The 15683-nt window shown below is 43.8% G+C and overlaps 1 protein-coding gene across 1 annotated transcript in view; it reads right to left on the bottom strand.

The window, feature by feature from the left end:
- mthl1 (adhesion G-protein coupled receptor methuselah-like 1) overlaps window positions 1–11740 on the bottom strand; it is a 243127-nt gene extending 231387 nt beyond the window's left edge. Inside the window, exons 1-2 of the mRNA XM_011502180.1 lie at window positions 11214–11740; window positions 10513–10833 (exon numbers count right to left, since the gene is read on the bottom strand). Coding sequence (XP_011500482.1) covers window positions 10513–10833; window positions 11214–11725 — 833 coding nt within the window. The 5' untranslated portion in view covers window positions 11726–11740. The remainder of the gene's footprint in view (window positions 1–10512; window positions 10834–11213) is intronic.
- Between the last annotated feature and the right edge of the window lie 3943 nt (window positions 11741–15683).

The raw sequence follows: 15683 nt of genomic DNA, 5'->3' as shown, positions 1-15683 counted from the left end.
AGAGAGAGAGTAGCGGAGGATGAATGGTAATCAAAATAATTACTTACACTCAATGTACTTAAACGTAAATTGTTTTTCATAATCGCTAACGACAATGAGACGACGTGATAACGTATGAGAACGCGTGAAATTTTCATAACGAAATGTTCTCGAACTTTTTAAAATAAACATATTAAAACATAGATAGGTAGTATTGGTCAAAAAAAAAAAAAAAGAAAAAAAAAAAAAAAAAAAAAAAAAAAAACATCATTAACAAAATAAAAAGATTCGTAGTTGCTGCAATATCGTGATTGATTCATTGTTCTTGTGACAAAAAAGCATAATCTACGAATGAATATGCCGAAGAATAAATGGCTACCGTAAGCTATAACAACAAGCGTCTGACTAGAATCGTGACTCCTTTGTTATTGCGTGCTATAAAACAATAAGAATCTCCGTTAAATATATAGATATAATATGAGGAAAGGGGAACGAGAAATGGAGAAACTTAATTGACAAAGTCCTAGAGAAGGCGCAATAAATACTTTCCCGCAGTAATTCGGTACGCGCTTAAAGGCGACTGTCAAGCCAAAGCAGCGAATCATTTAACAGTACTAGGTGACTTTACTCCCCCATAATAACATTAACCCAAGTACGGTAAGACTCGAAATGATCGAAATGCCACAGATTCGTAAAGTAAAGTTCCGAGGAAATTCACGCTTCGCCGCGGCATAGGATCGATTAGCCTCTCGCAGCGCTCGTAACCGATGTCATGCATAATCTAAAGTGCTTCGGGTCAGGAGCACTTCTCTTCATTATTTTCAAAGCTACCAGAACGTGTTATCTCGATGCAATTACTTTCGCAATGCCACAATAACCTAAATTTTAATTGCAAGATACAATTTTTAGCGTTTACTACTTCGTTTAATCTTCGCACGGACTAAATAAAATTTCGAATTATTTATAGGCTGCGGTGTATTCATGGTGTAGCCCGATAATTGCTAAAGCTTAATACCTGCATGGGAAAAAGGTATATTTGTATTCGATTTATATTAAAAATAATACGAAAATATAATCATCCTTGTGAAAACAACAGGGCAAAGCAATGATGAGTAAAAGTTCATAGATGACTTCTATAAAACGAATTTACTAATGTTTAAAATATTTTCGTCTTTTTTTATTTATTTGTTGTAATATGATATGTACAAATTGATTGCAATTTAATGTATTAACGGGATGATAAATAAAACTAATAAGAAACGTTACTGCCACAAAGATTAAAAGTAAAGTGAAACGAGCTTTCATTTCTTCCCAAATGCACTTTAAACTTTATCGATATTAATTTCCGTGTAATGTGCCTGATGTATATTAATTTTTAGTAATTTACATTAGTCTGCATACATGTATGGCAAGCACTTTAAATATGAGGCTTTAGTAAATTAAAAGAAGTGTGGAAATTTATTTTTAAGTAAAACTGTATGCTACACCCCCTCCCCCCGCCCATTCTCTTGATTATACATTGCTATCGTTGTATTTTCCTATAATATACGAAAATACTGTACACACACACTTTGTAAACTAATTCATAAGGTTACCAAATACATGTTCAACTATCGTTGGAATGTGGAACCCATTTTTTCAGTCTTAAAAACACCGAGAAATTTAAATTGTTCGTAAAAAATTCAATGAAATTGCTTGAATAGCTAATGAAACGGCATTAAAAGTAGAAAGTACGGAATACGAGTAAAATTTAGGTCTTCACACCAAATACACAAGGCTAATTTCATATCTTTAATGCTTCGTTTAGTTAACATTACTGCTAGCAACAACAAATTATAATGCGTTTTTAATATGTTATAGAGCGGAAAATCCGATCGCTTTAACGGCTTTACTTTTTAAAAATAATACAACTTCTTCCAATCGCATTCACTTTCTCTTCTGTCTCGTACATAATCATCCTCCTCCTCCTCCTCCTCCTCCTCCTCCCCTCCTCCTCCTCCTCCTCCCCCTCCTCCTCCTCCAGTCCCCGTTTATTTTGCCTTCCTCCATTACCCTCTCATCTCCCTTGTTTTTGAAATCCGGTTCCGACTTCCTCTCTCTCTCTCTCTCTTTTTTTCTCTTGCCCGTTACACACGTGCACGCTACACACGCCCGCCACTAGTAGTCGATCATAGCCCGAAGATCGTCGCAACGAATACATACAAACAAAAAAGAAATAATCCCCACTCGCTCGGTCCGTCGTCTTCAAGTAGGTCGACTCACACCGGTTTTTACTTTCTCTCTCTCTCTCTCTCTCTCTCTCGCGCACACACACACACACACACACACACACACACACACACACTCATTTTTCTCTTCTCCGAGCTCTTATTTTCTCGTCTCCGAATGCGTTTCACGGGGATTTACATATGTACCATCGCGCACATCACGAAATATATGACGTGTCCGCTTTCCATTTCGATTTGCCACAACTGGTTTAGCGAAATACGGGCCACCATCTCATTTTGCGCCAGTGAATTTGTCATCGCGTCTCTACGTGGGTGCGTGGCTCGTGACATGATTATTCATTTCATAGAGGGACTTTATTGATTGGGCTCCATTTTTTGGATAAAGAAACTCGGCTGAACTTTCGTTCGGCCTAACTAACTAAGCGACAATTTGTTTCGTTAAATTAACAAATAAACGAATAATTTTTATTATTATTATAAAATAATTAAAAGTCATTTATCAGAATTAGATTTGAATGCTCCATGATATTTATCAAAATAATTTACTTTAAATGAATTATTGCTTTTATTCAATATGGAATTACAAATATGATGTAGTAGTTTAATTACGTATGCAATCAAGTATCGGGCAGATATCCTAATGTAATTTACATCGGATTTGTTCGTCTGTTTGTTTGTTTTTTTTTTTTTTTTAATTTTTTTCTTTTATTATTATTACTAAAATTAAACTCTTGCTTAATTACTATGGAACATTGTCAAAAATCTCTTTAAATACTAACTGTTTAAACTTGCTTTATAATTTCAAAAACAATTGCCACAGCTATTATCCTTGTTAAAACTTATTAGACAGAATATTGGGCATAAAGATTGAGAAAAACAATAAGCTTATTAGCCTTTGTTAAATACGTGAAAATTATGTGAACGTCTAAAAAAGTAAAAATTTATAAATTGCTTACAAGCATAAAAAGCAGATACAAGACGTTTGATTGCTCTTGAGCTGTTGCACATGTTCTTTTTTGCGAACCACATGCGTTTCTTTTCATTCATAAGCTCGAATTCCTCGTCGTCGCATAATTCTCAAGACTCGAGAAACGGATCTCGAATGATATTTCCCTTTGCACTTTAATTGCTCTGTGCCTAAGAAGGCTAAACTCGGCGTATTATTATTATTGCCGTAAAGAGTGCGAAAATTAATAGCTTTTTGTTCGGACACTTTTAGAGTTCAGACTGACCCATAAATACATTAACGCAGGCATATTTTCGTGTTTGCATACATGCATGCGCGCGTCGTAGATCGTGTCATTTCACCATCTTGTTTCTCGACTTGTGCGTTGCAATACTCGTCGTCGGCACGACGAGGGACAACGAAGCCCAAGATGACGACGACCACGACGACGACGACGACGACGACGACGACGACGACGACGACGACGACGACGACGACGACGACGACGACGACGACGACGACGACGACGACGACGACGACGACGACGACGACGACGACGACGACGACGACGACGACGACGACGACGACGACGACGACGACGACGACGACGACGACGACGACGACGACGACGACGACGACGACGACGACGACGACGACGACGACGACGACGACGACGACGACGACGACGACGACGACGACGACGACGACGACGACGACGACGACGACGACGACGACGACGACGACGACGACGACGACGACGACGACGACGACGACGACGACGACGACGACGACGACGACGACGACGACGACGACGACGACGACGACGACGACGACGACGACGACGACGACGACGACGACGACGACGACGACGACGACGACGACGACGACGACGACGACGACGACGACGACGACGACGACGACGACGACGACGACGACGACGACGACGACGACGACGACGACGACGACGACGACGACGACGACGACGACGACGACGACGACGACGACGACGACGACGACGACGACGACGACGACGACGACGACGACGACCACGACGACCACGACAACGACGACGACCAACCATTTCCTCTGTTTAATTTAATCTTAGCTTGGAATAATAAGAGAAGAAAAGAGGAGCTCGTGAGTTACGTTCGATTGTCGGCCAATATATAACGTCAAAATATTATCATTTTTCAACAGACACTAATATTTCTATATATCCATTTTCTCATTGTATTTCGCATCTTCAACGATACATTATATCTTTAAGAAAAATAACAACGCAATAATTTACACATTTCCATAATTAATATTTCTTCGATTCTAATATATATGTATACGTTTTCTTCGTTTAAAAGTACAATTTTTTAACGCAATTTATTTAGTTTTTCATTATCATAAGCTACGTAAACGTGTATATGAAAACCATGATATTGAATTCGCTTTTAAATCAATTATAAATAAGCATTCGAATAATATTATACAGCTAAGGTTAATAAGACTTTTTTGATAATCGACAAATTCCCCCTTTATAATATACGAATACAATTTGGAAAAATGTCTTCAAATAAATATCAATGTTTTCAACTCCATACTTGGGCGTGTAATGTCAGGCCAGTATATCACACAGATGCAAATAACGGTTGAACCAAAATACTATATTATTAGTTTCCAAGTAAGAGTCGAATAACCGACTACGCACAATAGGACAAGTAAAACATTCGACACGCTAAGGGGAAAAAAGCGTCCAAAAGCTGTCGAACGATTGACAGACTATAAACTCTGCCTGAAAACGACATTGGGCAATGACATCAAAATAACGTCTAGGTTCCTATAATCGTTAACAATTTGGAAAATATTGACGACGCGCTAAGTCGCGGAATAAACGAAGGAAGCGAATTCACGCTAAATCGGTATGTTGACAAAACAATCCCCTACGGATGGCGGATGGGTGAAACAAAAAACAAACAAGCAAAAAGAAATAAAAACAAAAAAAAAAAAAACAAAAAAAAAAGTCAGTGAACTCGAGGTGTCCTTGCTTCGAATGCGCTCGAGCAGACTTGGCCGAAGCCGTCGTTGGTCCGTTGAGTCGCAAGGCCGAGGTTAACGGTCGACGCGAGGTGAACCCGCCGATCGATTTATACGTGCGCCGAGTGATATGGCTATGGCAACCAAGTCGATCAGAGAATAAAGAGGTGAAAGAGAGATTACCCGCGATTATCGTGAAATTTGACATTATCTCGTTCACGTGTTTATTCGACCTTTCCCCCACTTTTCGAACTTGAACATCGAAATCCAGAAGGACGCGTGTCATAACAGTCTTATCGACGAAAATGAGAACATCGAGTGATCCGTCGGGGCTCCAATATGATCACCGGGTCGATAATCTAAGAGTCGGTATCGAAATTAAAGTCGAAGAATTTGTTTGTGCTTGGTAACGATTGTCCATAACAAGTGCTTTGTCGTTCTTGGCTCCGAGCATTACATTGTTAGATTTGATTAGTTTTTTTCGTTTCTATTCGAATAACTTAATTTGACGGAAGATAATTAATTTATTGGTTTCTTTAATGGTGGGACAATATCGGTGATTAGTTATAAATATATTTTTTCCATGTATTTGTGAAAAATTACAAATTTACACGCGTGACTGTTTTTAATCTGCACGCAGCATCGACGGACAAAGGGAAATTCTAATCTAAACGTAACCGAGAGCTCGGAGTTAGAAAAATAATAAAAGAAAAAAGAAAGAAAAAAAATCAGTGGCCTAAAACTTTAATAAAATCATTCATCCGTAATACTACTTAAGCCTCTGTATCTTGAATCTTGAAAATCTTGAAAAAGTAAAAGTAAGCTTCGTTTTCTCATAGCCTAGTTTCAATATCCTCCGCATGCACCGATAACCATTATTCTCGAGAGTGCGCCTGCCTCTCACATCCCTCATTACGCGTTTCTACCGCCTCTGTAATTCTCTCTCTCTCTCTCTCTCTCTCTCTCTCTCTCTCTCTCTCTCTACCTCTCAGTGCGCGTGCGTATGCACCGGCGTATGTGAGAGGGAACCAAGAAGCCGAGTGCGGCGCGAAGGCACGAAAAAACAGGTTGCGAAATATAATTTTATTCGAACTCTCCTGCTGGTAGTGGGAAGTGGTCGACGGGGGATCGACAAAGACGGTGCATCTGAAAGGGAAATATGGGACGACGACGGGACTTCAAGGGCGATCGTATGCCATGGAATGGTAAATTTATGCCGCGTAGTGGCGGAGAATCGAGCCCCTGAGCTCCTTCTGCTGGCAACTACATTGCGTGTGTGTGCGTATGCGTTGGTGCGCAAGCGGAACTCTACGGCTGTCCTTAGCCGGCGCATACTAGGAGCGCGAAATCGCGCGCCAAATTTATTTTATCGCTTATTTTATAGAGGCGCCGAACCATACTTTTATTTTCCGACGATGTGCTACTTATGCGCTACTCTGGTCATTCGAATTTTCTTTCATACTTTATCGACGAGTAGCTCAATCTTGTAGTAAATATTACTCACCAAATCAACCGAATTCAACATATCGTGAATCCTTCTCCGGGAGTGATGCGCTACCTTGCCACATAATGATCGGCACTGGGAATCCGCCTCGGCTTTCGCTCGTGAGCAAAAGGGAGCTCGCTCGCGTATAATAAAAATGACGGAGATACAAATTTCGGGAAAAAAGCTAATGGAGGTGATTAATATGCCGTGATCCACTGGATACGACAAGTACATTAATCAATGCGTCATCGTGTCGGATTTTATGTGCGTTTAAAATTGTCCAATTTGGACACGATAAAGTCGAGGGAAAATTATTATCAATCAAACTTGAAATTAGCGCGTGGATGGAGCGTCGGAGAGGAAAAAAAGGTCGCTGATACTACCTACGCCTCTTCCGTTTCCCACCTCTCTTCCCATTAATCCACGTATGCCCGCACTCGGATATTGCCCGGCACACGCGTTCTACACGCCAAATCTAAAATAATCCTTGTCTAAGATTGAGCAGTATCCGACACCCCGACAGAAGATCATCAATTGTTGGGGCATCGACGGCCGACACATCGGTTATAATCGACCGCTCTAGGAGCGCATACAAAGATACCGCCGTGCGAAAACAACGACGACAACGACGACAACGACGACGACGACGACGACTTTAGTCATTTTACCAACGACGACACGCAATAGGCTGGACACTATAATGGGCCGTAAGTGATACAAGGGGCAAGGGGTAAGGGGAACCGAGGTTGGAAGAGGATGAGGATGTACCGAATCGAGGTCGTTCATTATTTGGAAATTAAATGGAATCGACCCAAGTCCTCGTTATTCGTTTATTTAATTCAATAATTGCTAATTATAATTGCGAGCGCGTCACAGGATGAACTCGCGCACGTGCTCGGCAGGTGCCGGCCGATTCTTTAAATAATTCGTTGCGGGATCTGGCGTACGTAAATTGCATTCGGCTTGGGTTCATTCGGTTGGATTTACGATAAAAGCCTGCAATTTTGCCAAAGTGTGTGAATGTATTCGAGCCCGGTTGATGTAATTTCATCCAAGATGCCTGGGCCACGGCCGCGCCCCGCAGAATTACCACAAAAACTTAAGGAACGGAATGCAATAATCGCCCAACCGAATTGCCATGCGGCTGCCGAAACAAGGTGTCCGCTCTTCTGCCCCCCCCCCCCCCCCCCCCCCCCCCCCCCCCCGCCCCCAAAGTAACCACGCCCCATGTCAATCGGATCGGCAGTCTCACTGACTCATCACACCGCCGTCTTAGCCGAGAATTTAGGCACCGTTCCTCCTCTTTTTCATCCGCGAATAGCGCCGAATTTGCCTTTGCGTAAATTCGCTTTTACTCGAATCCCTGCGGGATGTTCCCAGTAACAAAACTTGGTTTCGTTAATGCGTTATGCCCGTAAGTGCGAATAATTCCACGATTTCCAGAGCCAGCGCTGCCCGAGGCTTGTATTATTAGGGCGCGGGACTAGAGTGGCGTCAAGGTATCGGAGGCAGATTCAAATTGTCCGCGAGGAGGTATGCGCGACCCTTAAACGCGAGAAACGGAAAACGCTGATTGGAAATATTAGCGAAAGTGCGAGAGAGATAATGAGCGTATGCGTAAGCGAGCTGCGAGATGGTTAGGTAGGATGGTAATGGAGAAGGATGATGGATTCCACCGAGTGACCTCCTTACCGAGAAATGAGGAAAGCCCCAGGACTACGGGCCACCGGCCCCCAAGGGTTGTTCTTGAATCAAGGCTGTTATAGCGAGAGAATTATAGATTTCTGTAATTGGGGGTATAATTTTATAATTTTATGGGGATCTGGTTGTTAATAAATAGGCAGTACATAGATCATCGATGATCGTGTTATTTTTAGAAACCGTTGGACGTTCTACGTCGTACGTACATGGTACTGCAATAAATCGTTGCTGAATTGGCGAATGAGATTTTACGAAAAATACATGACAATTGTGATATCCGAACGTAATAATTCGCGACATTGATGACAATCGATCTACCAGTATATTGTAAATAATTATTAATGCTATGGTGCATAAATATTTCCAGTTTTTCTTAAATTCGTAAACTCGAGAAGAAATCACCGTGGCGTTAAATAACGTTTGAAATGGTTTTATGACGAATGGTGAGTGACGTGTAATTGAAATTATAAAAAATGGTGTGTACCTGCACAAATATTGTGCAGGATTATCTGCTACAAGTCAGTATCGTAAAAAAAAATGCATCAATGTCTGTATTTAGTATAGAAGAATTCCTTATTCGTTTTAAGCTAACGACAATTTGAGCGTTATAATTGAAATGGGTCGGCCGGCATTGAGAGGTCGTAATAATAATTCCTTGTTATATTTCATGAATATATATTAAAATTATCGACAAGCATCGGTATGGAAATTCTCAAGTTAATAATTAAGGTGCGAAAGTTAAGTCGAAATTGGGATAATATAATGAGCGTCCAACATAGCGGTGAATAATTTTTACATGGATAATTGGAAGGCAAAGCCACGGAGAAAACAAGAAAGCAAACGAAGCGGAACTCTATACATCTAGACAAGTCTGAAGTTTCACCCTTTGAAAAACCTCGCGTTCCGCGGCAAATTATTAATTCAACATTTAGAAATGCAGGATAATCATGATCCTGAAACGAATGACCTTGTTGAAATGTGAAAAGATTTTCAGTAAGGGAGAGACGTGGATGGAGACGTGGATGGAGACGTGGATGGAGACGTGGATGGAAACGTGAATGAAGACGAGCAATTCAATGTTCATCAAATTCACGCAAACTTTTGCATTCTAGCACTCGAACCCAGATTTTCGTCTCATTATTAGGACATATTGCACGGTTGACGCGTAACTGTAAAAATTCCATCGCTCACTCGCTCTTACGTATACGAATACACATAGGCGCTTTTCCATTATGTTGGAAGTGGTTCAGTTTGCGCTCGGAATACTGCTTTTTGAATTTATGCGCGAAAAAACGTGAATTGTGACTGTCAGTTATGGTTTTAATTTTTTTTTTTTTTTTTTTTTTTTTTTTTTTTTTTTTTTTTTTTTTTTTTTTGATTATCGAATGGCAATTATACTCAAATCTTAATTTGATAATTCCTTCTCATCGATATAATATAATATCATCTAACGCTATTCAATCGTTTCCCATACGATTGGCCTATTTGCCTTTTCCGGCATTTCCATAATAATAAAATTTAAAGATAAAGAAATAAATAAACAAATTATTAAGTCATTTTTACTTGTGTCATGTGAACGATAATTATCATACGATAGAAAAATGTGAATTAATTAATAAAACTATTTGTTTTAAATAGGCCGTGCTGGATACTGACGATCGTCTTGATCGTCTTGATCGTACTTTCTCTCTCTCTCTCTCTCTCTCTCTAGTCTCTCTCTAGTCTCTAGGGCTAGGTTCGTACTACATACAGGCTTCAAGAGAAAGAGGAGAAATCGAGAGTAGGCCAACATTAATTAAAGACGTGTGTACTTATACACTCAAGGCTCGGCAACGTGTCGTAACTTTTTCCATGAGAGCCCAAAAATCGTAGGCTAACGGTATACAATTGCAAAATTAACAATTAGAAATATTTATGATCACGAGATAAAGATTGGATTTCATTTCGAATAAGGTGTACTGCATCGATAATTGTCACGCGTCACGGCAAGTTTCTCCCAATTTCAATATACTCCGATGATAATTTTGAATTTTAGATGGATTACACATAGTCGCAATTCGTTGGACGAAACGTCACCAAGGGGTGACACTTTTGGTAATAGCGGGAAGGACGTTGAACGCCGAGGAAAGCAGTCTTGGTCAACTTACCCCTTGGCCGCGTGCTCCGAGCAGGCGAAGACCTTGGGAGGCTGGAGCTGGCTGTCAGCACCTCGCAACCGCTCCACGCAAAACTCCTCGGTCGGTATATGCTGACCGTCGACGAGGAGACTCGCGTCAGGCTGGAGCACAGCGTCTCGCATGTCGCCGACGATGGTGAAGTTGTCGAGTCGCGGACAGACGGGAAAGCCGCTGACGATCTCCATACCGGCGGTAAGATTGCCAAGTTTGCCGTTGGCCCCAGCCAGGAGAAGAGCCTGCTCCTCCTCGAGCGACATCGGGCTATCGGTCTCAATGCCCACGCACGAGTTCCTAATTGAAGTGTGAAAAATAGAGAGTAAGAGAGAGAGAGAGAGAGAGAGAGAGATAGTTAGATTAAATAACAGTAGGTTCGATGTTGCAACGTTTTGTAGTTGGCAAATTATCGGAATAGAGACAGAGCGGGTAGGGTGAATGGATTATAAATACACGTGGATTGTGGTATCACGCGCATGCACGGTATTTTCGTCCGGGCCAGGAGCAACGGGCTAAGGCGTGACGGGGTGTTGTTGAGTGAGGGGCGGCGAGGTGTCGGTGTGACGAGGCGAGGTGTGGAGTGTCATGGCCCTCGGCCGTGCATCGGCCACTCGTGCCGTAGCGGAAGTAAACAAGCGATCAGCTGTCTGTCCGTCCGTCCGTCCGTCTCTTTTTACCTCTCGTAAGCCGCGCTTTCGCCGCAGCACTTGCGCAACTTGGGCCGCATCGTCGCCGCGGCCTGGTGACTCTCGTTCCTCCGGGGTAGGCAGGCCAGTAGAGTATTGGAGCCGAGGCAGAACTCGTCGGGCTTAAGTGGGACGGTCGTGCCGGCCTCGAGCACCACCTCTCCAAAGTCAAAGAGTACGAAGGGATTGTACTTGCTGTGGGGCACGTAACGCAAGAGCCGGGGCTCCGGGCATGCCGGGCGCGCGGCCTCGAGGACGGTCCAGGTGGCCGGGAGGCCGGTCAAGTAGGTGCGAGCCTCGGGCGAGTAGACGAGGGGCTGAAATGGCCGGGTCGAGGGTACGCAGCGCACCTCGGCCTCGGGGTCGATCGGTTTCTCAAGGTCCTCGCCGGCGCGACAGCATCGCAGGATACTCAGGGTCGAGCCACTGGCCGAGTCGTTGACCTCGAGCGCGGCCGCGAGCGCGAGTAAGAGCGCGAGGACCGCCAGGGCTCGCGGAGCCATGACGCTTCGCTGATCGGCTTAGGAGGTGCCGGGCCGCCCCCGCGCCCGGTGGGGGGGGGGGGGGGGGGGGGGGCTTTCACTCGCTCCTTCAAAATTTCCTTTGACGAGTGAGAATGCGTGGAAGGTCAACGCCGCCGCTACTTTGGGCACCTCCGCAGAGGGATGCTACGTACGGATGGACGCACAGGATGAATCAGGATTTAGATCGCGACTCGATCGCAAATTAAACGAATGAGCGCACAAGAGCACTAGCGCGACGGGAGAACAACAAGAACCTCCTCACGGTGAGAGCGTTCTCGAGCTACTGGCGGCCTTTCGCCGGCGCGCCGACAAGTTGCCGAGCGCCGCACCGTCGGTGCACGCGGAAGGAGGCGCGCGAGCGCCGGTCGACAGCGGCGTGCTCGTGTGCGCGCGCATCGTCTATCTCCCTCTCGGCCACTCGTGATCTATGGCTATGTTGGAGGTGCGCCTAGGCCTCGTCGTCGTTGTCATCGTCCACGTTGTTGTTGTCGTCGTCGTCGTCGTCGTCGTCGTCGTCGTCGTCGTCGTCGTCGTCGTCGTCGTCGTCGTCGTCGTCGTCGTCGTCGTCGTCGTCGTCGTCGTCGTCGTCGTCGTCGTCGTCGTCGTCGTCGTCGTCGTCGTCGTCGTCGTCGTCGTCGTCGTCGTCGTCGTCGTCGTCGTCGTCGTCGTCGTCGTCGTCGTCGTCGTCGTCGTCGTCGTCGTCGTCGTCGTCGTCGTCGTCGTCGTCGTCGTCGTCGTCGTCGTCGTCGTCGTCGTCGTCGTCGTCGTCGTCGTCGTCGTCGTCGTCGTCGTCGTCGTCGTCGTCGTCGTCGTCGTCGTCGTCGTCGTCGTCGTCGTCGTCGTCGTCGTCGTCGTCGTCGTCGTCGTCGTCGTCGTCGTCGTCGTCGTCGTCGTCGTCGTCGTCGTCGTCGTCGTCGTCGTCGTCGTCGTCGTCGTCGTCGTCGTCGTCGTCGTCGTCGTCGTCGTCGTCGTCGTCGTCGTCGTCGTCGTCGTCGTCGTCGTCGTCGTCGTCGTCGTCGTCGTCGTCGTCGTCGTCGTCGTCGTCGTCGTCGTCGTCGTCATTGTCATCGTTGGTCAGTGGTACCGAAGAGAGTTGAGGAGGAGGAGTTGGCGGAGGTAGAGGAGGAGGTGGAGGAGGAAGGTAGAAGTACGGAAACACTGTTTTGCTTAACTTCGTAGCAGCTCAGGGCGAGGATGACGGCGATGGGAATTGGTGGGAGCGTAAAACGCGGACCGTTGCTCCTCTCCCGAGGTCATGACTCCGTGTATGTTTACTTTGGATGATCCATGCGTCCAAGTGGCAAGTTGGTGTGCGTTGCTATGATGGAACGAATGCGCATTAAAGACCATATGCGAGTAGCAATAGCAGCAATAGTTTCATTCTTTCTTAGTTATTGGGTGCAGATGAAGAATTATAGATCCTCGATCTTCGAATTATTTTGGATGTAGGATGAATGTGGATGGTAACATTGGCTCGAGCGCTCCTTGGCTAACCTTAAATGCCAAGTATTTTTTAATCTCTTTAGAATGCGTAAATGGCGTTTTTGTCTTGGATGTTTATTGTATAGGCAATGAGCAACCGAACGCGGGACAGTTTTTATTTCCTTAGTGTTCTATTGTCAAGTTGATGAATTCCATTCTATTCGTTTTCCAACATTTATAAATATTTCGCTGCTCTTAATGACGCTCATGGATAAATGTGCTTTGCATAATCATCGATCGAAATACAGTAAGTCGTTTGTTCTTCGATCGTTTTATATTTTTCATGAGTTTTGAGAGACAAATTAATAAGGCATTATTGCGTCCCTCTTTTGGAGTCTTTTAAGATCTTCCTTCTTCTTTCTTCTTTTAAGATAAGTCTTCCCAATATTCATTACATGCCAGAATATATGAAAACTCCAACCTGATTATGCATACGAATTCTGATAGAGTTTATTTAAGAAAAGCATACAACTACGAATAATCTCTACCGAGCAATTACAAACATTGATAACGAAGTTGGCGTTTAGCGCTTCAAGAACAATAATAGTAGCATCATGGGCGATTAGAAACATTATGAAAATATTATTTGGAATGTCTTATTTTTTTTCTTTCTTTTTTTCTTTTTTTCTTTTTTTAATATGAGAAATGTACCGTCCGAAGAATAAAATGAAATATCGAACGATTCTGCAAAATTCATTCGAATGATTGACAAGGGTATTATAAATTATTATAAATTTACAAATTTACCGCGCGTTCGATTTTCAATACTTAGTATTAAAAGAGGGATTTGACAAAAGTGTGATATCGTGATGATATATATGTAAGGCCACCGACGCTAATGCAGGCATTTTTATTATTTTTATTATTTTTCGTTGAAATATTTTCAAATTTTCGACAGTAAAACAGTAAGGCCATTGGATAATCGTCCATACTGAATATATGGACACACATGAAGATCTCATATTTACTCCATTAATATATGCATACGTAATTGTCGGTGGCGGCGGCGGGGTGGGAGAGAATGAAAAATTAAGGAACAATAGTATTTTACGAGATAAACACAAGAACCCGCCATAATCTTTGAAAAAAAAAAGTAAGACAGAATTTCGATTTTACGAGAGTAGAAAATATTCCACTCGACCTTTTCTTCTACGCACATTCGCCCATCCAAGCATTAATGCAATATAACATGGAACATTGTTGACCGACTCTCTTTTTCAAAATTTGGTTTCGTTTCGCCCGGCGGCGCATTTAGCCTCGTAAAAATTAAAAACTGCTAGAATCGTTTGTGCTCGGTCATTTCTTACTGCATTTTTCTTTATCTTTTTTGCGCGTTACGGGGCTCGAGCATAGCGTTGACCTTTCTGTTTGGATCTGTCGAGCGCATGTTCTCATGTATATTTTAGTTTTGCGACCGCGGGCGCCTGCAGCACAGCTTTTGTTGCGCAACCAACGGCTGCAAACTTCCTCACTCTTCTTTTTACGCTTTCTTCATCTAGGGCGGGACGGTAGTGGGGAGTTGGGAGCGATGAGGGGTCAGGGAGGAGCGACACACATTGTTGCAAGTGTTAAACGTGCCCTGGATTTGAACGCTCCGGTGAAAATTCCTTGTCGTTGCACTTCCCCCTCGGCGACACTGACACCAGACTCATAATCTCCGCCAACGTTACACCCTAAGATGAAATGAGCCATCCCATTAAAACGAGCTCTGTTTTGATTTGTGAGATTACGATTGTAGTGGTTATATTATATATATATATATATATATATATATATATATATATATATATAAGAAGAAGAGAGTATTGAGTGTTATATAAGAAAAGATGTTTTGTCCGACAATTGTAAAATGATTTTGTCGAATTGTTTAACGGGAGCGAGCTTTAAAAATCGTTCATCGAACTCGGAGGAGATAAATAACGACGGTCGCGCTAGCGTACACGGGTGCTACGCGTGTAAATAAGAAATTCATTTTAGCCAAATAAAGCAAAATCTTTTCAATGGGACTCGAGTTCTCCGTTAAAAGAAGCCGAATAAATATTTATCTACTCGATATGAGAAACTTGTGCTAAATTCCATATGCGAACATATTTGGCTTTGCTTACAATCGTTGCATCCATCACCTAATGCAATGAAATTGAAATCGCATCGGCGTGCTGAATCTCGCTCTCATTTCGAGTTACATAGTTCGGTGAGGCGTAATTGCAGGCAACGAGGACGGCGAAAGAGAATCCAGGGTAGCGGCAGCCGTTTGTCCGCGTAAGAAAGTCCAAATATTTTTCCGACTCGATGTGCAATTTTCCGGGAACTCGGGGCCGCCCGAGGGAAAAAACCAGCTGTCGATTGGCTCGAGTCCGGCTTAGTGGGGATAGGCGACGGCGGTATTGAGTGATTCGAGGGGCTAGGGCGGGGGACCTTCTTGACACGGTGATGGCGATGGCGGGGGGGGGGGGGG

The sequence above is a fragment of the Ceratosolen solmsi genome, unplaced genomic scaffold, assembly GCF_000503995.2.
Source record: "Ceratosolen solmsi marchali unplaced genomic scaffold, CerSol_1.0 scaffold31, whole genome shotgun sequence".
NCBI classification, from domain to species: domain Eukaryota; kingdom Metazoa; phylum Arthropoda; class Insecta; order Hymenoptera; family Agaonidae; genus Ceratosolen; species Ceratosolen solmsi.
This window is presented reverse-complemented; position numbering and strand designations above follow the sequence as displayed.